The 24,800-nt window shown below is 32.9% G+C and overlaps 2 protein-coding genes and 1 long non-coding RNA gene across 4 annotated transcripts; all 3 read right to left on the bottom strand.

The window, feature by feature from the left end:
* Window positions 1-1,854: 1,854 nt before the first annotated feature.
* LOC105127768 (putative ion channel POLLUX-like 2) lies at window positions 1,855-13,808 on the bottom strand. 2 transcript variants are annotated; one of them, XM_011029191.1, is made up of 25 exons: window positions 13,503-13,593; window positions 13,231-13,310; window positions 12,925-13,004; window positions 12,459-12,577; window positions 11,844-12,124; window positions 10,909-10,980; window positions 9,936-10,008; window positions 9,494-9,592; window positions 9,261-9,415; window positions 9,070-9,174; window positions 8,552-8,638; window positions 7,412-7,496; window positions 7,183-7,330; window positions 6,712-6,788; window positions 6,551-6,631; window positions 5,224-5,418; window positions 5,020-5,133; window positions 4,007-4,099; window positions 3,761-3,887; window positions 3,600-3,676; window positions 3,386-3,433; window positions 3,225-3,294; window positions 3,071-3,144; window positions 2,734-2,844; window positions 1,855-2,646 (listed from the first exon to the last, which is right to left on the bottom strand). In XM_011029191.1, exons 2-25 carry the CDS (start codon window positions 13,242-13,244, stop codon window positions 2,545-2,547), a joined length of 2,487 nt encoding a protein of 828 aa, XP_011027493.1. In that variant the 5' UTR covers window positions 13,245-13,310; window positions 13,503-13,593; the 3' UTR covers window positions 1,855-2,544. The 2 variants fall into 2 exon arrangements, with proteins under 2 accessions (XP_011027493.1, XP_011027485.1); XM_011029183.1 differs by lacking the exon at window positions 13,231-13,310 and having other exon boundaries at window positions 13,503-13,808.
* On the bottom strand, window positions 8,737-9,063 carry LOC105127762 (uncharacterized). Its single transcript, XR_842694.1, has 2 exons — window positions 8,867-9,063; window positions 8,737-8,812 (listed from the first exon to the last, which is right to left on the bottom strand). It is a non-coding gene; the product is annotated as an uncharacterized LOC105127762 (long non-coding RNA).
* Window positions 13,809-21,123: 7,315 nt separating the features above from the next.
* On the bottom strand, window positions 21,124-24,448 carry LOC105127754 (lysM domain receptor-like kinase 4). Its single transcript, XM_011029163.1, has 2 exons — window positions 23,238-24,448; window positions 21,124-22,018 (listed from the first exon to the last, which is right to left on the bottom strand). The coding sequence occupies exons 1-2, from the start codon at window positions 24,360-24,362 to the stop codon at window positions 21,281-21,283; spliced, it is 1,863 nt and encodes a 620-aa protein (XP_011027465.1). The 5' UTR covers window positions 24,363-24,448; the 3' UTR covers window positions 21,124-21,280.
* Window positions 24,449-24,800: the final 352 nt, after the last annotated feature.

Here is a 24,800-nt window from a genome sequence, read left to right as displayed (position 1 = left end):
TCTTCTGCTTCGCTTGTTTGTTTTAAAAAAAGTGTTTGTAGTTTTTTTAAATTATTTTATTTATTTATTAATATTAAAAATAAATTTTAAAATATAAAAAATATTATTTTCATATATTTTTATATAAAAAAATAATTATTATCACAACCTTAAATATTATTTTAGCATCATTAATGGTCCGTACAATGTCATATACAATGTCATAGGCTAAATAAACAAAAAATTATAACCAAAAAAATTAGGAAACAATTATATTTAAAAAAATTAAAAAAATCTAATAATTAGATTTAATTTTTATTACTTTTATAATACAATATAATACAATAAAAAGTGAGATAGCTACAACAAATAAAAAAATTTATTTTCATCAAAGTAGAGCTAACTGATGAAACATGTGACATAAATACGAAATATATATAGATTACACATATATCAGGCATTCTAAGTTATAATATCAGAATAATTTAATAAAAATAAAATTAAAAAAACATGAAACAAATATAAATCAAGTTGTTTAATATCGCAACATGTATTTTTTACTTAATTATGTTTAATAAATTTATTTATTAAAATTAATTTGTAACAGAAATCATACTTAAAATTTTTTGAATAAAATAAAAGGAAAAAAATATTATGTAAGGCTATATGTATTAAAAACATTTTAAAATTTTAAAAATAAATTTAATCTATAATATATATAAAAAAATATAAATGTATCATAATAGCCTCTTAAAAAAATTAAATACACCTAATATAATAAATTACTATTATTTAAAAAATACTTAATAAACCAAAGAAATGACATAAAAGATGTATTAATTAAAACATAAACTTAAAAATTATATAAAAAATATATCTTAAAAAATTTTTAATTAAGAAAATCAAAATAAAAAAATAATAAGATTATGCACTGCTAACCCTAGCAAGTCAAGTCAAGTGCTCGGCCCATCAAAATATAGCCCGGGGGTATTTTGTTTTTTTTTTAATTGATGGAATAAACATCGTTTTTAACTTGAAACACTTAAGAAATCATTTTATATACCTTGTTAACTTAAAAATATATTAAAAAAACACCTGAAAACCTGAAATAAAATTTTTTCTCGAGTTCGTATTTATGTTTTTAGACACTTTCAAAGAGAAAAAAAAAACATTTATTCTAAATTCTTCTCAAATCACTTGACAATAAAATTAATTGTTTTAATAATCAAAATCATCATAAATGATATTTTTTTTCTTTCTACATTGAAATCCGAAAAGTCTTTTTTTCTCCCCTTACCAAAAAAGTGATTGAAAAAAAAAATCTAGTATCAAAATAGATCTTTTAAAAATAATCACCTAAAAAAAAATAAGGGATTAAAATAAATTTCAAAAACACCACCTATTTAACCCTTTTTTTCCACTTTAGTTATCTATTTTTTAATTCAACCTTTCATGAAAAAAATTCAATTGAGTATTGATTTGGGTTAAGAGAAGATAAAATACATAAAATAAAAATTAAATTAAAAAATAATAAAAAATCACTTACAGTTCAGGAAGGAGCTCTTCTAGTACATAGTTAATATTTTTTAATCAATGAATACACTTCAGTGTTCTTGGAGGATGTGGGGAAGATATTTTTAAAGTATTAAAAATATATTAAAATATTTATTTTATATATATTTTTTTTATGTTTAACATTACCATATTAAATGATAAAAATAACTAAAAATATTAATTTAAAGTTTTTTAAAAACACAACCCAGCCACACTCACAAACAGTGCATTGTGGTGCTGTTCCGCTTAGTACTCGCAGATCTCACATCTCTTTTAAATTAAATTACATATTAAATAATTGAATACCATTCAAATATATAGTTGAAGCAGCTAAAAACATTTAAAACTTGTTCAATTATTTCAAGATAGATTGAACTACTCATCCAAAGTTACATAGGAAAAGCAACAAAGCTTGGAGCCAGGGTGTATCATGACTTAACGAGAGTTTGGATCTACGAGGGTCCCTAAAAAGAGCTATTTTTCTGAATTTTTTTTTATCCAAAGACAGGTGACGAGCTGGCTTTGAAACGGATCAACCAAGTTCAATCCAATTCCTGATTCATTCAGTTCAAGCCAAATCAATCCAGTTCTTACCGAATCAATTACTAAACCTTTGAACCAAACCGGTTCAAGGTCCGATTTACTAGTTAAACCAACTCCTCCAATCCGGTTCTAATAACTAAAGGTGGTATCTAAATTCTGGTTACAAACCAATGAAAATTACCAACCTGTGTCAACCTCCTTGGGGCAAAAATACGGGACAAGGGATTTTCCCGCATATTTACACATTGTATACTGTATGACTCAGCTCTGGGTAGCCATTTCTTTAGTTAAACTACCATTAATCTTCTCTGTCGTCATTTTTCTTTTATTTGGGATGATTTTGACACTGTTTCTGCTTGTTAGGCAGCATCCACATTAGACAGAAACAAAGATGCCCTGCAACAATGGAAAAAATAATAATAATGCAGTAAGCGGGAGCGAAGGCAGATGATGACTGAAAGTTCGCGTTTACAAAACAATGGGCTGCTCTCCTTCAAGCTCGGAGATAACGATTAATGCGTCAGTCAAAGACAGGGAAAGGGGTTCTGATTTTACATTTGGATTGATAACCTGCAAAATTAAGGTTTGATGAGATGTCTAGACCAAAATGGTTAAAAACTAAACCAAATGCTAATATACTTTCTTAATCGTCTATACCTTTCTAGAATCTTTCACATAGCCTATAGCAACCTCTCGACGCAATAATGCCCTTTCAGAGAGCTCTGCGAACGAAGGATTCTCCCCCTCCTTCATGTAGAGGTTGATGTCCTGCCAAAGAAACACAGAATAACGCAGCTAAAATGTGTTAAATGGGTTGGTACTGAATAAACTCCATACTAATTCTAGAATGTTTAGTCCATCATCCGCAACTCAAGGAAATAGAAAAGAGCAGCCCCGAATCTCCTTCCACGACCGAGTCACCCTTTGATGAGAAATATGCCAACTCACCTGAGGAGGCTTGACACCAAAATACAATACAAGGAAGATGGTTTACCTTCACATATATTTCATCACCCTCTGCATTCAAGATGTCTTTCCACACCTCATTCAATTCACTGTTCTCTGCAACTGTTATGTAAACAAAAAGTTACTCGAACATGGTAATAATGGAAGAGTGTAACAGCAAGTAGAGTACAATGATTCGAGACCTTGAGCTGTCACAAGGCTCATTACTTCCTCTGCTGCTATATAAGTCAAGGACGGCTTGATTCTTGAAATCTGAAGAGATAGCATGAGCTTAATAAATACCCACACAAAACAACAGTGTTCTTGACATAAAGCTGAACGAGGCTGTTATAGGATGTGTTACTTGTTTGCCTAATTTTGAGTCGACAATCTCTGCAACTAGATTTTGAACCTGCAGAACAGTTTGTTATATTGATGAGTTGATTATCATTTCTCAAAAAGATAGATCAATTCATTATGGCTAAACCTTTTTGGATTAAAAACTCTCAAAACTAATCTTCAGAAATAAAAAACATGGATCCATATGATCAACTGAAATTAAAAGGAATCATGTTCACCTTGACTCCAAGTTTGTTGCAGATATTTTCAGCAAGAAGAAGAGAGAAAGCAGATTGCTTGTCTGCCCTGGATGGATCTGAAGATGGATAAGAATTAGTGCGATGCCACATCAACCCAATAAAGCTTTGCATGTTGTTATCTCCAAGGCACGTATTTTTACCTCCTAGAAGCCATTCTCTATCAGATATTACCACGATTGAAAAGGAAATATCTTCATCTTTATTGAAAGAATTCTGAATATCCAATATGGTTTCCTGTAATGCATCAAAATTCATGGGGTTTCCAATCTGCAATATTTGAAAGATCATAAAGCATTAGACTCAAAGAAAAGAAGGTTTCCAAGAAAAACAAAATAAAGAAAATGGTGTAAAATGGCTGTTCTTGGCTTGGATGAATTAGACAGTACCCTATGGGAAACCTGGATGTTTTTTAGTTTTCTTTGATTAGCAACGCTGCTGGTCCTCTTCCTCTCATCTAACGGCACATCTGATAATATCTCCTGCATATATTTGTAGAGGAGGTGAAACTAAACTATAGATCAACACATTTGATCTAGAAGCTGAGAGCACGTCATGTGTAAACATTAAGTTCTGTTCTATCAAGTTCCAAAAATTATGAGTCAAATCACGGGGGATGCCAGACTTAAATTGTCCAATAGCTAAACAGATACTAAATGCAAGAGGAGACTCGACAAGAAGAAGATGAAGAGGAGGAGAAACAAAGCACAGAAAGTTATGCTTTGACATGAGAAGTTATCAATGGGACTGGAAACAAACAGGCAATTCATTCTTATTCAGTAAGAAATGCAAATTGACAAAAAGCTATTGGTAAAATCCTTTCCGGGCTGAAAACTGGAAAAGTGCAACAAAGAAACCCTCTTGGTGAGAATCCGGATACAATGAAACAAACAAAATGTCCATATACACTTTCACGAAGTTAGAAGCTAAACAAAGGATATATATGATAATGGTACATTTCTACAGAAGCATTCTGCAAACAACAATTCTGAAACATTTAAATTCTCCAATACAGACTACAGCTGACTAAATCATCTCTTTACTGTGTATATCCAATGCCACCTTCAACATGGTATTCCTCTATTCTCCAGAATAAATGTATCAATTTACTAATCAATTAATCCATGGGATATGTATCCTGGATCATTGATTGCCTTAAGGTTAGCAATAATTTTTTATAGCCTGTTCCTAAACCATTTCTGATAAGTTGCACGTCTACATCATACATGTTCTCATTATAATGCTTGTGTGTAATTTAATTTTAAATTTCTGGTAAGCAAAACTGAATTTGAGGAGCAATTATTATTTAAATTAAGAGGTATGAAGATGAACTGCAAGAAAAATATTGAGAAAAGCTATTTAAATAAACAAGTTAAAAGCTCTAAATTATATAGCAGCATACCAACACACTCCCAGGTCCAAGATAATTATCATACTCGTCTATCATTTCTACAACATCTGGGCGCCATCCAAGAAGAAGAATTCGTTCTTTTGGTCCTAGACTCCAGTCTGATGCCTACATAGACAAGCAAAACAATCATACAAAGCAACAAATATAATCCAAAAGTAAACTACTGATTGAGCAATCATCTCTAGGAGAAGATACCTTTGACCCTGATCTGTTGGAGCGTTTTACTATATTTTCAAGTCGTGTTTTTCGCAATTCTATAGCAGAATTTAAATTGTCACTGTTATCTTCCGGAACTTCCAGATTTTGAAAAAAGGAAGCTCCTTCTTTGAAGACACTAGAATATGCAATTTGCAGGCTCCTATTACCGTGAACTGGACCAATGAACAAGATCTATGTAGCAAAAGCGAACAAATTAGAGAACAAATAAATAAGATCAAGGGGGAACCGTAATCAACCCAATAACATGAGTGAAGCCAACATATTTGAAACAACATACTGTGAACAAACATATCTTTCCATGTGAAGTAGTAGCCATCTAAAATTTATATAATGAAGTGGACAATGAGATAACATAAGACAACACAATGGCATGGCATATAGGATATATACTGCATAACATAAAACCATTGATATTCACAAAGTAAAACATGAAGAAAGAGGTAAACTAGGCAACCATACAATTATATGCAGCCAGTGATGGTTGGAAATCACAGATAGTGCCCCTTCATACACTGGAAATTGCTCTAATTTATAGTAATTCTAGAACCTAAAGCTCAAAATATCTTTTCTGGGAAGATAGTAACTTAACTAATCCATTGAACTATACAGCATCATCGACTTCCACTTAATAATAAATGTTAATTTAGTTTATAGTTATCATCATTAACTGATCCAAATACAGTAAAATCCATTGAACTGCAGGCATTTGACTCCGAGTCTCAAACATGCAATCATCAATTAGAGATAGAAGCAACACTATTTTGCAGCAACAATCAAATCAATCAACCCATTGACATGCAAGGCCAAGGGCTCATATGCATGCCCGTTCTTAGTCAAATTTGGAACCATTGGATTTATCCTGGCAGCAAACTAACTGCTGCAGCATGTTGTTCCTTGAAATTAATCTGTTATCTTTATATTTTCCCAGGTAGATAATTGGATTTATCGGATTTAAAAATATTAAAATCAGCTACCATAGGCAGCATGTGATAAGACAGCGAAACAATAAAAACAACAATGCACACCTAGAAATTAATAAACCATGAGGCTGATATATGATTGTCAATTTGCAACAATATCCAATAATCATTCTTAAGTTTTCTGAGTACAACCTCAGTATTTTTTAATCAGGGTCAGACTGAAAAGATAAAGCAGTTTAATGTGGCTAAATAGGTTGGCATTTCAGGTTCCACTCTTTGCTTTCATATAGATATTAGAAGTTTCACTGGATTGCATCTTAAGGTTAGGATCCTAAATGCACAGATCATGTATGCTAGTTCAGAAATCCATAACATCCACATACTTTGTCAGCTTGCTGCACAACCTCATCATCATTTGGGTGGAAGAATATTTTCCCATCCCGGTAGAGACCACAAACCACTACCTGAAGAAGACAATATCAAACTTAGTGGACTGCATGTCAGTTATCTTCTAGCTGGAACCATGTTCATCAGATGACATTACCTCTTGAAATCCACGTCTTAGTTGCCTATATTTAATTCCAGCTAGAGCAGGAAAACTGAAAAGATTAAATACATTTTCTGCAACGAGTAAACATGATACTGATTAGCTCTTTCTGTACAAATACAAAATTGGGCAATGGAAAAGATATTTCATACAATAGAAAAAGGAAAAAGTTCTGCTATTTAAACTGATTAACTTCTAGGGGTATTGTATGGGGATATGTTTTAATAGCCCAAGAATTAACCCAACTTGCACAGAACCATTCTAATTTAAACCAAAGCCATTTGTGTTTAGGCAGGAATTTTCTTTTTTGCTTCAGATAGTAGAGTTGGTAAGGTTCAAGTAGTATTTAGGTCGTGCTGCTTTCTTTCAGTAGGAAATAGCATATTAACCCAAAAGGAAACCTAAACTGTCTCTCTCTCACAGACAATACTGGTAGCCATATTTATGTAAGGGAAATTCGCACCGTACTTTGATAATTAAGCAAGTGTCTGTAGATCTTTATAAGCCCCTTCTGTCGAGAACATTGAACAAATAATTTGGATGCAACATTTTCCACGGGCTCCACTTTCACTCCTGAAATTGATTTTAGAAGCTCGCATGTTTTGGAGTTTGAAACCTGTATATCAAAATGAACCCCATATTCAGTTAAATTTTGCACAATAAACTTCATTAAGTGATCAGGAAAAACCTAACATACCTCAACAATGGTGGGAACAGAATCCATCCTTTCAATAGGTTGAAGGACCAGCACAGATAGAAATGCATTGGTATCGATTTCATACCTAATCAATAGAAGATCAAAAACCAATATAATTCTAGCTTTTTCCTAGTCTTGCTTTCGCAAACAAATTCTTAGAACTGTACATTGCCAAAACATAGATGATCTGTTCACTAAGAAAAGAAGCAAGATTCAGATGCACAAAAAGTGAGACTTGTAATGGTCAGTTCCATCATTCTAACAAAATCAGAGGCCATTAGATCCAACATCCTTTTATCCTTCCCCATATTCCTGTAAACCCTATAAGAGCTACAGTATTTCTTGGTCAAGCAAAGTCCTATTGGCCAACACCTCAAGAAAGTCATCATGTTGATTATTTCAGGTGCATGCAAATTAAAATCATTGGTATCGCTAGCAAGCTGCCAAAGGCCAAAATTGAGATCAAAAGGCACAAAAGGAGACAGCAGGGAACACTTCAAGTTATGTCATGTACTTGATCTGGAAGCAGTTGATCAATGGATTAAATTACAACAGTAATGATAATGACATGCAAAAGTACAAATAGTGATGAAAAAATTAACAAAAAGGTATTAAATGCAGTCAATTTAATGTGGTATCTTTGTAGTTTCTTTGTTGCTAATGACCATACTCTATGTAAGTTTCGTTGTTGCATATTGAACAAAATCCAGGGAAGTATCTTGGAAGGGTCTAATATATTTCCTACAAATCTTGAGTTCATCTACTACTGATGGTAAGGGCCAATGACCACCATAGTGGACAAAAGACACTGAAGGACAGCACTCCTTCAGTCAATGTAATTAAGGTACAAACCTTATCAGTCATCACGATAAAGCATCAAGGAAACATGGCTCATTGATACAATTTGGACCCAGATCCAAATATATTATCCACAATATTTACAGGTTAACAGATAAGCTTAAAAATGACATTTACCATGGTAAGAATATCTCTATCATTAACAAAGCAACTCTGGTGCTTGTCCGAGTACTACAAGATGATTTCCACAAAATGAAATGGAAGCAGTTTTGTGTGACATATTGCTAACATGTCAATTAATATGAGCAGATAGTCCTACAAATGTTGCTTTGAATTTCTTACCCATCTCCTTTTGTTGGCAGTATAATTATGGAACGTGCCTTGTCAGCTGCAGCTCTTTCAAATGATTTTGTTAAGCTAAGGTTGCAACTGTACGAATAAGAAGCTGAACATGTGAAAACAGAACACTCACAGATAGGTTGTCAAAATTCAAATGTAATGTATATGTTCTGGTTGTTTGAATTTATAAAATAATTTTATTGATGGGTAATTCTTTAACGAGAAGAAAGTTGTTGAAAGAAAAGTCCTAGATGCTTGGTGTGCCTTATAAAGAGAGAAGAAAGTTGTTGAAAGAAAAGTCCTAGATGCTTGGTGTGCTTTATAAAGAGAGAAATTCATACGTAATGAAATATTTGCATCGAAATTAAATTATCGCCAAAATAAACAACTGTTACAACCAAAGGATGTTGATGACGAAAGAAGGAACTCTTGGCAAAGCCACAGGGAAAGAAAAGAACAAGGTTGAGGGATTTTGCAGAAGCCCTGCAGCAATTAGCAAAGAGGATTTAATTATACCATACCTTTTGGTGAGGACATCAATGTGGCTAAGATCTTTGGCGATATTGTCGGCTAGCTTGTCCATCTGCTTCCTTGGGAGGTCAGACATAAGTAGAATTTTCTGCCTCCTGTAAAGACATACAAAACATAATCAAAGGTGCGTACAGCACACGATACTGCAACAGAACAGTCCTAGCAGATGAGAATTAATTACCTAGCTGTAGCAGTACCTAAGCGGACAGCAAACTCATGGTACTTGTTTAGCTGCTTTAGTATGAAAGTAAGGTGACTGTTTACTCCGCAAATGATGATATGATCAGTCTCAAGAACTTGCATTTGTGCCCCTTCCCTGAGTCTTTGCATGTTATGCTGTCCAAGTAACAGTCTTAAGAATGCAACTTAAATACAATTCAGCATCAGTAAGTAGTTCCTGTTCCAATAGCTTACCCTGAACTGTTCTGTCATTGTGCTCAGTAGCCGAGAGTAGAACAAAATACCCCATATAGCAAGAACAAAGCCAATAACGCGTTCAACTCGTGTTCTTTGCTGCAGTTCCATATATAATCAAGTTCTTTAGAATAGAGAAATGCAAGTAAAAAATTCTGAAAATGTTGGAAAATCTTTCTAATGAATGAGCTTTAGAAATTCCAAAAGCCAAGTTGGCTTGGAGGTAAATCCGTGCAAAATTACAAAGGCCACTATTAATCATGTATGGTGGCATTTGGAAGAGGTAAACAACCCCCCAACAAAAATAAAATAAAATCCCACCCAAAACAAAATCATGCATTTTCTTATATATTAAACATTCCCCCAAAAAACACATTAAAATAGCTTTTAATCCCTACACCCTTAATAATCACTCCTGTAAGCATTCACCTCTTTAACGCACCCTTAAATGAGTAGAAGATGAACACAAACATGCCCAAGCTTCCCAGAAGCAGTCCTCCAGAGATTGGCTACCCCTGTATTGTTAAACATAGCACAATCCCAGATTAGCAAACAAGTGAGAGCACTAGATGCAGCCAGAGTTGATTAAGAGAAGAACCAAGTAAGCAACCAATCACAGCTAGAGCGAGTTCCTTGATGAAGAAAGAATGGTTGGCATTGATAAAGGGAAAATGATTTTACTAAAAAAGCTCGCATAGAAGATTTTCAGCTTATAGAATGGAAACTTTACATCTGGTTAACAGAGATGAGCTATAACTAGATCAAACCTGAAGAGATCCTCTCCAATGTCTGTTTCAAATAGTTAAGAGACAAAATACAGGATGGAGGCATCATTAGATGGAACTTCTTTATGCAATGTTTGCACATTTTTCTCCATTGATCAACTTGAAAATAGAGCACATAGAAGGAACAAACATAAGGCACTGAAAGTCCAATGTCAACCAAATGTTTAAAAATCTCATCATATCCGTCAAAAAAGGTGACAACATGAAGACTGGAGGCAATGGCTGTGACTAAAATAAGCCTGGGGAAAATGAAACTTTAGTTACAAAAATGATAGCCTGCAAGATAGGCATATAGATGACATGTAAATTAAAAGTTTGTTGGTTTAAACTCTACATCTTAATGTATGAAATGCACAAAGATCCTCAAATAAAAATATGGGCATAGCTTTATCCATGCAATACATTTTAATTTTCCACATAGTCCCTCCAATCTGCATAAGCCAAAGGATTATGGCAAAATAAGTGCATTGCAATCTTGCAAAAGTTCCAAACCAAGAGGTTTTGGAGACAAAAATATCAAGGCATGGTGCAGGCATGCATAAAGCTAAACAGTTCCATTTTCCATCAGAAAGTAACAAAACTATCCTTTGTCATTGTATTCTCCAAAGGGAGCAGTTGTTGGTAGGTTACCTGAACTTGAAAAACAGGAAACCTCCAATGACAACAAATGAGAAGCAAGCCACGAGTAGCACCACAAAGGACCTACAACACGTTTACAACAACAATGATCACTGAAAAACAACGAACAAAACATAGGACCCTCATAACTTTTCACATGCTGAAAAACATAACTTGCCAATATAACCCAATCATTGATACTAAATTTTTTAGGCGCCTTATTTTTTGTGGGAATTTAAACTATGGAAGAGATTTAACAAATACCTTAAGCAGACCATGTCCTTTTCCAGTGAAGGTTTCATTGAAATACTCTGTTGCCCAAATGTTAACCCTTAGAGATTTAACAGATACCAGAACATTACGCAGACTGTATAATTTTCAAGTTAAGGTTTCAATTAAGTACTTTGGTACCAAAATTCTAACCCTAAAGATCAAGTTGTGCACATATTTACAAAAGTTTGCTAAATATTAATTTAAATATCCATCTCAGAAATCTAGTAACCCATTATACACTCAAAAAGATTGCAATGCTTCCCAAGCAGCCAAGTTTACCACAAAACTCCTAATGCAGAATAACACAGTTTGATTTAAGAGTGAATAATTGACAGATAGAACTATAGAAAACCTTCCTGGCATAATTGGTGATCAGTAGACCATTTGATTGTACAAACATGCTTGGGATTTATGCCATTAGAACTCTACTTATTTTGTTTTACAGGAGAACAAATCCATGGTTTGTTTTCCCTTAACTGCAGCTACATCAACTTTGTATCATAATGTCTTGATGACATCTTATCTTCTAATCCCTCAAAACATAAGGGATTTCATTTCAAAAGGAACTATCAAGATTTCAAATCAATAACGCACAAAACTTACTGTGATCTAGCTGATAGAGAGAGAAAAACAGGCACATGGACCAGAACAAGGAAATTTATTATTTCACTTACGTAGCAACATTTCTTTCAAGTTGCATGTTGAACAAATAAAGTAGGCGTGATAAGCTCCACTTAATATCTTGAAATGAGGGTAAGGACACATCCAACTGCAGAGGTGTTGGTTTGTTCAAGGAATTAGATACACAAGCAAATGGGGAATTTGTAGTTCCGAAAGTCCCAGCCAAGGAGGGAAGCAAGTCTTGGACAATCTTTATTAATGTATTTGCAGAATTTAAGTGTGTCAATAAGCAACACATTGCAATTAATCCAATTGTAGGTTTAGCTTGGGAATCCTGCACAGACAGTAGATCACATCAACATAAATATGACAAATTACAACAAACACATTTAGTTGTAAAATTGACTACAACGAGATAAGCAGAAATATCGTATATCAATATAGACCACTTTTCTTTCAGTACCGGATGTACACCAAAAGAAAACGCCATGAACCAAATATGTAAAATTGTACACATTAAGTACAGTAAGAATCAATGCAACCAAACCATTCTTTTATTTCCTCGTTGTGGAAACATCACGAATGGAAAAGGAAGGTCCCATTACTCTATTACAGTGTATCCAGCTTTTAACTTGTTCCATATTCAGGTTCTTTCACTTAATGCTTACCTCAGAGCTACTATTTGGCTTCGAACTCAGGAACTCGGGATGTGAATTATCTGGAATATCTGTATACACCACACTATCGATCTTATACCATGTGCTTTGATTAATGGCTTTACAATTCCCTGAAAATGTATTTTTTAAGATAAAATGTTATCACTGTTCATTTAAAAATGATTATGTAGCATCAGCAAAGCACCAAAATAGGAAGGATTATGCTAACAATTGACATATAAGTTAATGTCAAAACAGATTGATACAGCATTTTCTTTGATTTGAGGTGCTGAAATCGTTGCAAACTTATTGCCTCAGAAGTTATGGGCTCTAAGTAAAAATTTACATCCTTGTCAAACAAATAGATGAACTTGATACTACATTTAAGTAGACAGAACCCCAATCTAGCTACAGTTCTGACCTTGGCATCATACTTGAGCACTAAACGAGTGGTAAAGGGTTACGGCTTCAAACTCACCTCCAGGGTTGCATAATCCAAACTTACATGCTCCAGGAGCAGGAGATTTTATCCACCAAAATCGGCAGGGAAACGATTTCCTGTAAAAATACACTGTCAGTGTGAAGTTGTTGACATCATCCTATAAAACAAAGTACGAACATGACATGAATTTAGCACACTTTTCCATCTTTTCTGTTGGAAAAAAAAAACATATTGAGTGCAGCCATCTTAAATGCTCGGACAGGAACCAAGAGCAGCAGAGAACAAAATAGACCTCTATCGGGCTGATACTATAAAATATTCTTGAAGAAACTCCTGTCTTACAGAGTATCTTGCATCCAAGAAATCAAACAAAGCCGAACAATTCTCGACTATGTAGGAAAATAATTCTTCAACATATTTTCCTGGAAAAATCTTTGTGAGAGCAACATTCACCATGAAAGGTCCACACACTGTCTTAACTATCTCAATTAATGAAGTCCACTTCTTGTTATTGTCAATGTTGTACTTGACTCCAGAAAATAAGTTTAAAATGCTACATACATCAACTCAAAAGAACGTGCGCGTACAGATACTGAAGATGGAGAAGTAACGACCTCTTAGGTGAAGAAGGAGTTTGATTCAGTCTGGGGATTCGAGGCGGTAAGATCCATGGGTGGGAGCTCTGCAAATGGCTGAGAAGCATCTCTCTTTTTCGATGTTTTTATATTGTTATATCCAGTGTTTGAGGAAAGTACTGAGAGAGAAAGAAAAGGAAGAGAGCGGTGAGATGTGATGTAGCAGTAGAACGTGTGATGTTTTTCTGTTGAGATGGAAAAGGGAAGGGGAACTGGAGAGACAGAGGAGAAAAGAGAAGTACCCTTTCCAGTCCTGGAGTGCCCGTGTTGCTGACTTGCAGGAGGACAAAGGTATCTTGTGGACCACTTGGTGCGAGTGGCCATCTGTGTTTTATCCTCGTTCGGGACCTGTTGGATCTTGTCATTGCCATTGGCCCGCTTCGTTCAATTCTTAAAAAGCAGATATTTCTAGGCAAATTTTAATAGGAAATCCACGTGTGTGTATGCGAGGATTAATGCTTGGGATCATAGGAATTAAACACGGCCTCCGAGTCCACTTTAATCCGTTTTATTCAGGTAAATAAAAAAAATTCAGAAAATATTTTGAGAAAAATAAAATAAGTTAATAAATTTTAACCATTGATGAAGTTGCGGTTAATTAGGTCAAATTAAATTAATTTTATAATTTTATTTTATTAAAAAAATTTGAGATGTTTGGGATGGTGTATCGATTATTTTTTAAAATAGTTTTTATTTAAAAATATATTAAAATTATTTTTATTTTATTTTTAAAAAATTATTTTTTTATCAATATATCAAAACAATTCAAATACATGTCAAAAATTAGTTTTAAGTAAAAAATAAATAAATTTTACTCTATCCCTTTTTAAAACAGAATGCCAAACAAGAGCCTTGGCCAAGGAGAAAGACTGGTCGGTAAGGTAGTTGGTGGACCTAACAAGTAGAGCCATGCCAAGTTTAACAACGGATTCAAGCTGCTATGATTTCCACCTTCAAATTATAAACATCTATGAGGCATTGGATAACATGGTTGGTGAACCTTTTGCTACCATGTTCCATGGAAAGGCTATGAGAAAATAATTTATCGTGGATTAATTTTTATAATCCTAGATGGTTTGTAGAAATTCTGAACAGCAGTTTTAATACACAAGAAACAGCTCAAATCCATTCTAATTATTATAGATTAAAAAATATCTTATTAGTGCTTTGTTTGAGGAAGCTGTTCAGTATTTAAAAAAATAGGGTTATACTTAACCATTAATATTAAGTAATAAGTTAGAGAATTTATTATTCATTCACGCCCAATATATTATAAATTATAATAATAATTTACAGTGTATTTTTTTTGTATTTTTTTTAAAATTATTTTTGTCAATTTTACTTTTTTAATATTAAACTGGTTAAAAAATTTGCTTTATAATTTTTTTCTTTAAAATACTATGGATTGTTACGGTGTTTTTTCACATGGTTTTTTTATTTTATTTTTTAAAATTATATTTATCAATTTTATTTTTTTATATTGAACTGATTGAGAATTTAGTTTTATGATTTAAAAAAATATTGTTAATTACTATAATGTTTCTCCACATAGTTTTTTTATGTTTTTTTAATAATTTTCTTCAAATTTATTCCTTTTAATTTTATTTTTTAATATTAAACTGTCCCTTTCAATTTTATTTTTTAATATTAAACTGGATAAAAATTACAATTATAACATGTGAGGGGAGTATTGTAGCTTTTCTCGTAAATTACTGTGAATTGCTATAATTTTTTTTTACCTTTTTAAAATTATATTTATTAATTATATTTTTTAAATATTAAGTTGTTTAAGAATTACAATTACAAGTAAATACAGGTAAAGCTAAATCATGTGTGGAAAACACTGTAACTTTATTCACAGAACACTATGAATTGATATAGTTTTTTTCTCGTATTATTTTTTTTCATTTATTTTTTTATATTTTTTTTAATATTATTTTTCAAAATTATCTTTATCAATGATATTTTTTAATATTGAGCTGGTTAGAATTTAACTTTATAATAAAGCTTAATCATGCAAAAAAAGTATTATAGCTTTTCTCACAAAACACTGTGGATTTCTATAGTGTCTCTTTATATAGTTTTTTTTTGTCAAATCTATTTTTTAATATTGAATAAGTTGAAAATTACAATTATAAGTTATTATAAATAAAACTAAATTAAGTGAGGAAGCATTGTAGCTTTCATCACAAAACATTGTGAATTGCTACAATATTTCTAGCATGATTTTTTTATTTCTATTTTTTTGTTCTATTTTATTTTAGTTTTAAAAAAATTATCTTTGTTAATTTTATTTTTTTAATATTAAGCTGACTAAGAATTTATTTAGCTTTGTATTTTTTTTTAAAACAATGTGAAGTGCTGCAGTATTTTACAACATATTTTCTATGATTTTTTTCTTAAATTATCTTTATCGATTGTTTTTTAATATTGAGTTAGTTAAAAATTATAATTATAATAATACTAAATTATATTGTTGTTTTCCTTACAAAATATTGTAGATTGGTACAATATTTCTCTAAATAATTTATGATTCTTTCTTAAATTATATGTGTTGATTGTATTGGAAAAAACATTGTAGTTTTTCTCATAAAATATTGTCAATTGCTACAATATTTTTTGTCACGATTTTTTTCCTTCCAAAATTATACTTGTTGATTTTTTTAATATTAAGTTGATAAAGAATTTAACCTTGTAATTTTTTTTATTTTTTATTAAAAAAAAGTTAAATTATATGTCAAAAGTGCCGTAATTTTTTCCACAAAATATCGTGAGTTACTACAGATTATTTTATTAAATTTTTAAATTTTTTTATTATCAACATAATTTGTTTTTATTATTAAATATTGACTTTATTATACCTTTAATTTTTATTACTTATCTTTTATAATTATAATATTATTAAATATATTTATTTTATAAACTCATCGCAGCACACTGTCATGCCATCTCATGTGTACAAGAATAACTTATTTTTAATCCCACCAGATATAAATATATTCATGGCATCGAAGAAAAAAAATAGTCAACACCACGCTTCCCCTGTAATGATACCAGTATCGTTGCAAGTGGGATACTGAGATGCTAATATTATAAGGTAAGGTAGTGCTCGGCAACGTGGATGCCGCATATAGCTGTTCGGTAAAGATTTAAATATATTTTCTTAAAAAAATTATTACTTTTTTAATTATTTTAATATATTAATATTAAAAATAATTTTTTAATATATTTCATAAAAAACATATTAAAAAATAATATAAATTATATTTTAAAATCTTATCTAATAATTTAAATTTTTGAGTTGGATTAATTCTTTGATATAATAATATAATTTTAATAATTAAACAATTATAAATTTAAATATTATTATATTTATTATTTGATAAAAATTAGATATAAAATAATATAAATGGATAAAAGTGCGAAGTTAAAAACTATTTCACTAGGAAATATATATTAAAAATTAATATAAATTAGCTTAATATCTCAGTTAGAATTCTCTGACAAAATAATCACTGTAACGCCACCTGAAATGGCCATGGCCTTCTCCATCAGAAACGGGAGTAAAAAAGGGCAAGAGGGCAGACCACCGCAGGATAATGTGGCCGGACGGGAGAAGTGACAGACAGACGGACAGACAGCCCCCTCAGCAACTCTAGACCAAGCGAAGCATTTTCGAGATAAGAAACGTGAGCTCTTCTGTTCTCATGACAACGTGTTCGTGGACCGCCCCCATGGGACAGGGATGGGTAAATGCCGATTTAGTGTTTTTTCAAGTCCTAGAGTTACGCAACTTGATACTTAGTTTTTTTTTTTTTTTAAATTCACCCCTAATTTAATTTAATTTTATATGTATAGTTTAGCCCATTTGCATTTTATCTTGATCGTAAATTTTTTTAATTTAGCTTTTAATTAAATTTAAAATTTTAATTTTTTTGTGATTTTATCTTTGATTTGAACTAATTAATTTAATAAAAATTAAATTAAATTATATAAAATTTTAATTTTCTTAATTAAACTCTCAAAATTAATTTTTTACCTATCAATCCCTTAATAAAATTTATAACTAATCTTTTACACTTGCTTTCAATTCTTAACGTTGAATCAAACGTAACTTTCTTTCTTTTTTTCCCACGTGAACCAGATACAAGCTCAAGGATGTTGCCTCCAAATTGCTTAAAAGATAGTGGGCGTGCCAAAAAACTGAAAAAATAATTAAATCAAGAAAATTTTAAAAAATAATTAAAAAAATCAAACAGTTATAATTTTTTAAAAACTAAATGATTTGATTTTAATTTTATAAACCAAAATTAAACTGAACTAAAATTTAGAAAAAAAATCTAAAAAACCTAAGCAAAACTAGAACTAGTTAGTTTAAACTAATTTTTATTTTAAAATAACTGAAACAGGTCAATTTAAATTAATCTTAATTTTTTCATAAATGAAACAGTTTTATTATTTTTTTAATAAAAATTAAACTGAACGGAAAATATCAACCTTGGTTCCAGGCAAATTGGCAACGCTTGTTTGAGAGATCAAAGTCAATTACCGTTTCCCACAGCTAGCATGCACCGGATACTACATGACCACATTTTTCCAGTCTTTGGACGCTTTGATTCAAGAAATACATTTCGCTCCTCAGCACAAGCAATCTCACTCACCCGTTCATCTAATTCCTTTGGACACGATAAATACTACTTGGAGGACTGGCTTTTTCTTTGTTCAATTCAAGGTCTTTTTAGGAGTGCTTACTGCAATAGAGGCCACCACCTTCTCGATAGTCTACTAAACTCTCTCAACTTGTAAATCACAGAATTTGCAGATGAAATGTGTTAATTAGGAAGTCCTAATTTGTATGAAATAATTTCCATTGTTATGATTCTAATATGGAAAAACATGTGAATATAATCCCTTTTCTTTTAATTAGGAGCTGAAATTCCTGTGGGATTATTGAGTCACTCTCCAGGAACGTTCCTGTTTGAAAGTTAAATGATACTTATCATTTGCTAGCCTCTTTGTGAACTGGCTTCCTTGCTCTCTGAAAATATTCAGTCATCGATCGGCATTCCCTCAAAGAACTCTGCTAGTTGGTTTTTCTATTACCAATTTTCTAAATCAAAGTCTAATCCTAATAGAATTCAAAGAATTGAAAGTGGTTAACTGTTTGCTCTTTTCTTTATTCCTTTCATAGCCTACGGAAATTGTCAATAACTTGTTTTATTCGTTCATAATCTGATGTGAAAACATATTATTCCAGTCTCCGTACCATGTTATATTTCAAACTTCAACCCATGCCAAGTCATTTGGAAGAATCCAAGCATGTTCCGCGCAAGTCAATTGACCAATTAACAGGTGATTGAGCAAGCATAGCTCCTGCCTCGTACGTAAGACATGGCCATGTTGCATGTCTATATATATGAACATAATTCCCCTGCTCGATCATACGCATTATCTGCAACAGAGTCCTTAAGTTCATTTTTAAAAAATGGCCTTCAATGGAAATAGTCGTGTCATAATTGTTTTCACTGTGTTCTCCATTTTGTTCACTTTAAGCACACTCCAATGTGGTGCAGCCATGAGGCCACTGCATGAAGAGCAATTGTTGAAAAAACGCTTTCCACTTATCGAGTCCCTTCAACGGGGTCCAGTGCCGCCATCTGCGGCTTCCCCTTGCATCCCCGGAAGAAGTGCCACCTGCGGGTTGAATGAAATGAACTTTGTTGGCCGTGCCAATCGTCAACCACCGCCTGCCTTTCCCAGCTCAGTTACTGAGCAATCCAAAGCCTCTAATTAGTCCATACGTAGTAAGACTGCAACCGGGACATGGCGGTAGGTTTCATGCCCTAAATAAACCGAAAGTACGGCTGGGACATTGTCTACTTATTAATCCTGTATTTTGTTCTTTCGCATGCCAATTAAGTACTCTATTTCTTTTTTTCTTCTTCTTCTGGAAAAAGGAAACGTATAAACAGCAGCTGTACGTATAGCTTGTGTGCATACAGTTGTTATACCTACAAATGTCATGGTGATGAGTATGATTCATACATGTAACGAATCTATCAACAACAATATTTAAGAATCAATCTGAGTTTTTCCTCTCCTTTTCTTTTTCTTTTTTTCAATTTTGCTAGTAAGTGAAATATTCTTGTTCTTTAATAAATACTGGGCTGGTTTGCTGCCAAATTCCTCCAGCTCTTTGAGTTTTTTACACAAGAGGGCACTTCGTACTCCATAGAAATAGTCGATCAATCCTTTTCTTTTGTTTTTTTTTTTTTTGTTACAGATATTCAACATAGATATTTTCAAATGAAACTATAACGATGACTATTTCATGCTGTTAATGGATATAAGCTCTACATGCAAGGATTTATAATATTATCATATAAACTACTAATTAAATGCACCCTAATAAAGTCCGAACATGAATATAATTTGAAAGCTAATTAAGTTTCTATAATGATGAATTGATTTCCTGAATCTGAGAGCTCAATCCATAATTTATTACCGATCTTTTAACTTTATCAACAAACCCTTTCGTTCTCGGTCGGAAAAGGAGATTTATTCTTATTTTATATGATTAAAGTGATGAATCTAAAGAGTATCTGGACAAATGGCTGCATGTATTCATGTACGCATCCTTCATTTTTATTATTATTTAATTTAATTTCAATTAGGAAGAGCATAATTGGTGTTGCTTAAACACAAATTCCTTAATTCAATTTAATAAAATATTTAATCTGAATAATATTTTATCGGATTATCGGACTCACTTGCTTTTTTTAGTTTTGATATGTTTCTTAAATAATATTTTATTGGAATTTTAATGAATTATTTTTTAATAATTATATATCTAATCTGAAAATAATAATAGTAATAATAAAGTATCATTCAGATTGAAATTATTTTTTTTATTATATTTTTTAAATTGATTTCTAACTTGATTTTATATATTTTTTTAAATATTTTATCTTTTAATTACATAAAATATAAACTTGCTATTTTGAAACTTTTTATTGACTTGCTTTAACAATACTGTCTGCCTTCGTTATATCTTGCATATTGAAATTTCTTTAGATTTAGGTTTTTTATATATATATATAAATATTATGATTTTCTTATCAAGGTTTGATTTGGTGAAGACCTAGAATTACTGGGTTCAATCCTAGGCAATCAAATCAACCCATTTTTTTTTAATTATAATAACATTCTTTTATTTTTCATGCAATTACATAGAAACTATCCAGACATACTTTTTTGCTTTTCAGTTAAAATTTATTTCTTAAAAATATTTTTTTATTAAAAAACCAGGATATGGATAAAAAAGACATGATTCTGTGAAAAAAGAAATACACATAAACAAGGCAAGAAATGTTCTGCAAAACAGGCCTTGTTGTGCCTGATGAGCATGGAGACAGTTCTTATATTTTGTAAGATTTATCTATGAAAACGATGCAAGGATTTTTTTTCCATTTACTCTAGTTTGTATACATCAACATTCTCTCTTTCAACTCTGTTGATGGCAAAAGTTAGAAGCCCTGTTTGAAGCTTACCAGACGTCAAGGTAAAAGCATGCTGCAGTAACTGAGGGGACAGTTGAGAGTTTCAGGCCAATTTTCACTTTAATTTGTTTATGTGCAAAGTGGCACCGTATGTTTCAGTCTTAATATGTATATTACATCATATTATTAAGCTTAAATATCTAACCCTTTACTTTAATTACTCCCTAAATCTTATCACCAGCTCCCCAAAAACACAACTTATCTTGCCGTTACCTGAGGGTTTGACAATCCGTCTTCTGAGATGTCATAAAACAAATCATCGCTCTTGCACAAGGCATAGACAATATCCACCATGCTAGGCCTCTTTGATGGATCTCTATGCAAGCAAGCAATTGCAACAGCCATTGTATTCATTACACTCTCCATTGAGCATGACTCCTCCAAGAGAACCTTGTCCATCCATGCTGTCAATCTCTTTACCTTCCTCTCTTCAACATTTCCTTCCAGAATTCCAATAGCTTCTGCCCACAAAACCTTGCCTTCTTCATCAATTGCTTCTCTTCCTGAGATTAGCTCAAGCAAAACCACACCAAAAGAGAAAACATCCATTCTCGTTGACACCACACCATCAGCTAAATATTCAGGCGCAATGTAGCCTTGAGTGCCAACAATGTGCATTGTTATGGCGTTGCAGCCTGTTTTTGCTAGTCCAAAGTTGGCAATTTTGGCTCTCATGCTGGAGTCCAAGAGGATATTGCTGCTTTTAATGTCTTTGTGCACAACCCTTGGCCTAGTGTGCTCATGGATGTATTGGAGACCATTTGCAACATCAATTGCAATGCGCAATCTAGTTTTCCAGCTTAGTTTTTCTTTCTCGTTGCGATGCAACCAAGAATGTAGAGAGCCATTGTCTACGAACTCATAGACCAGATAGCAATTTGCGTCCTCGGGGTCTATGCAAAAGCCCTCTAGCTTCACCAAGCTGCCATGGTTTACCTTCAACAGGGAACAGTGAGTTTGCCACACAGCCATACAGAAATGTAGTTTCATTGATGATTAAAATGAAAATCATTAAGCTTTTAAACATAATTTGGTGGGTACTAGACAAATTATATCACAGTTCTGCTTTGGCTAAAGCATTTTATTCTACATATTTAACCCAAACTGTCCAACCCATGGAGCTAAAAGAAATAGCTTAAAAAAATATGTACGCTAAGCTATTCCAGGAGCTTGATGGCAATGAAATCATTCACTTATATATATATATATATTTATCATTATTTTTTTATAATAAAATCATCCACTTATTTCTATATGTTAGCATTTGATTTCGAATATTTTGCAGTTAGGTACATTCATTTATTGGCAGAATTTAGTAAGGCAAGGATATCAAGAAAACAAAAGGTTGACATTTCAGTATCTAGCTATGGCTTGAAAGTCCATGTTCTGATAATGGCATCGTGACTTCTTTTAACAGGGAAATCGACAGCCTTTATTGATTTTGTTCGAAAGAACGGGGAAAAGATGGCATTTGACTACTGCTTTCATCTGATGAGGAATCTACATTCCGCATTAGCACGCCCTCAAAGAAATGGGCCGATCTGACATGACATCCTAATCTCATTATGAAGCTGCGGAAAACAAGTTAAAATGCGTATACTTTTTAAAACCTTGAACCTGCTAAATAGACAGGTCACTTCACCTAACCATCATAAAAATTAGACACTTGCAAATTTTAATGGAAGTCAGACACTGGTGTCCTTGTCATGTCTCAATTTTTAATCCTGTGCTTTTCTGGATTCCTCATTATGGCCCCTCCGCATTTGGATTTATGTAAAAATTTCCTATCGCCCAAAATATCCCAGCCCACAGAAATCAAGCAGATGAGATTCATGAACTTAATCGTCTATGTTGCTACTTGGGAGTTCAGGTCAAGACTAGAGGTTTTTCATGCCGGCGATAAGGCTAGACCTCTGCTCTACTAGAACTCTGATCACTGGTATGCATTGAAAGCTTGTGAAATATAAAATGCCAAGTCGTCTTTAATTGGGTTATATGTGTTAAATTTTACGAGCTGTAAAAGCATGGAAACAGCAAAGTTTTATGCAACTGGGTCCCTGATCCTACTATCTCATTGGAAACCAAAACAAACAGTAAAGGCTGGAGTATATACCGTAATCAGTGAAAGAAAAAAGAACAAAAAAAAAAAACTTACCTTCTGCAATATCTTGAGCTCATCACAGGCATTCCACTTCATCTTCTTGATGGCATAGCTCTCTCCATTTATGGACCCTTTAAACACAGATCCTTCAATCAAGCAATTTTCACTGAACCCATTAGTAGCTTCTTTCAGTTCATCAATCTTAAAGACCCTGTACTTATCCAAGCAATCTGAAACATCTGCCATCAAACCCACTTCTATATCCTTCAACCCTTTCCTTCCCCCATTCAACTGCATCCTACGCTTCTCCTCAACTTTCTCAGCATCTCTTCTCTTCTTCAACACACCCTCTCTATAAAACCAAACCCCAATTACCAAGACGAATAAAAGCCCAGCAATTCCTAGCCCAACTGCTAATCCTATAATCACACCTTTCCTCTCTGTCTTCTCAGGGGGCGGCGCCCCAGAAGGAACAACTACTGTAGGTTGTGCCAGTTGTGGAAGTTGATTGACTGGAACGAATATGGTATCATAAGGCTGGGTGTTATTGCCATTAACATCAACAATAGATTGTGTTTCAACTCCAAAAGTTGAAGCAACTGAAGATAGGTTATCAGAAGGCTGAAACACATAAGATACCAGATAATTCACCTTGTTTTGCAACTGGGTTTGATTAGGGCACTTGCAAAATATTGGAAAGATCACCTCTACTCCTATGTCGAGTAGTTCGGGGATAAGTGTAGGGTTGAAAAGCTCAACAGACTGGTAGGTCGTAAGGTTTTGGAAGTATTCAGTCGAGACAATGTAGAAAGTGTTGCCTTCCTCGATGGTATATGTGATGTTTGCAGAGGAAATGCTAGTGCCATTGATGGGGTTGCAAGAACATGATAAAGGGACAAAGAGGGGTTGATTGGGGATGAGAGGTGAGGTTGGAGAGGAGATGTTACTTGGTTTTGATATCATAAGGCGGCTAACCGAGAAAAGGTCACCGATTGAGGCAAGGTCAAGGAAGTTAGGAGCCGAGGCTCGGTAGAAGGCATAGGTTTGACATGGAAAGGAACTCTGGTTGGCTGGGCAGGTGAACCCTTGAGTGCTTGGCTGGGCTTGCAAGTGGTGGAGGATATTACTGTAAGAGAGAAAGAAGAGGAGAGAAGAGACTAAACGGGATTCGGGTCTCATTTTGGCTCTTGATAGTTCTGCTTTTCTGACCTGCAATGTTTTGTTTTAAAGAAGGTAAAGATGTCTCTGGTTTCAAGGTCAAGGTGATCGCTAGTCAATAATATGGTCACGTTTTTCTCTTCTTCCATCAATGAAAGGGGTCCAACCACCTGCTGGATCCCACCTTCGTGGACTTTCTGTCAGCTTCAATGGATGGATTATTTAAAATTAGATGAATAATAAACACTTCGACGAATTTAAAAGAAATACAGTCACTAATTTTAATAAATAACAAGATTATAGTTAAAAAAACAAAACTCATCCGAATCATTCATTTTGATTTTGAATAAAACCCATCATACATATTCACGTAAACTCAACTATTTTTACGATTAAAATAATATTTCAAAGTCTTTATATATTTTTCTACCGGCGGCGTCAAATATCCTATTAGACTTT

This window comes from Populus euphratica, unplaced genomic scaffold, assembly GCF_000495115.2.
Source record: "Populus euphratica unplaced genomic scaffold, PopEup_1.0 scaffold1.1, whole genome shotgun sequence".
Lineage (NCBI taxonomy): Eukaryota > Viridiplantae > Streptophyta > Magnoliopsida > Malpighiales > Salicaceae > Populus > Populus euphratica.
The sequence above is the reverse complement of the archived record's forward strand: the minus strand, read 5'-3'. Positions and strand labels throughout refer to the sequence as shown.

Bases quoted from the DNA above. Each gene is read 5' to 3' on its own strand.
- LOC105127768 (XM_011029183.1), bottom strand. From the start codon at position 13,591: ATGCTTCTCAGCCATTTGCAGAGCTCCCACCCATGGATCTTACCGCCT. The intron at 5,419-6,550 runs GTATGTGGATGT...TTTGCTACATAG, and splicing joins TTGTGCAGCAAGCTGACAAA to ATCTTGTTCATTGGTCCAGT. The intron at 4,100-5,019 runs GTATGCTGCTAT...AAATATATGCAG, and splicing joins TTGGACCTGGGAGTGTGTTG to GAGATATTATCAGATGTGCC.
- LOC105127754 (XM_011029163.1), bottom strand. From the start codon at position 24,362: ATGAGACCCGAATCCCGTTTAGTCTCTTCTCTCCTCTTCTTTCTCTCT. The intron at 22,019-23,237 runs GTAAGTTTTTTT...TCCCTGTTGAAG, and splicing joins AGCTCAAGATATTGCAGAAG to GTAAACCATGGCAGCTTGGT.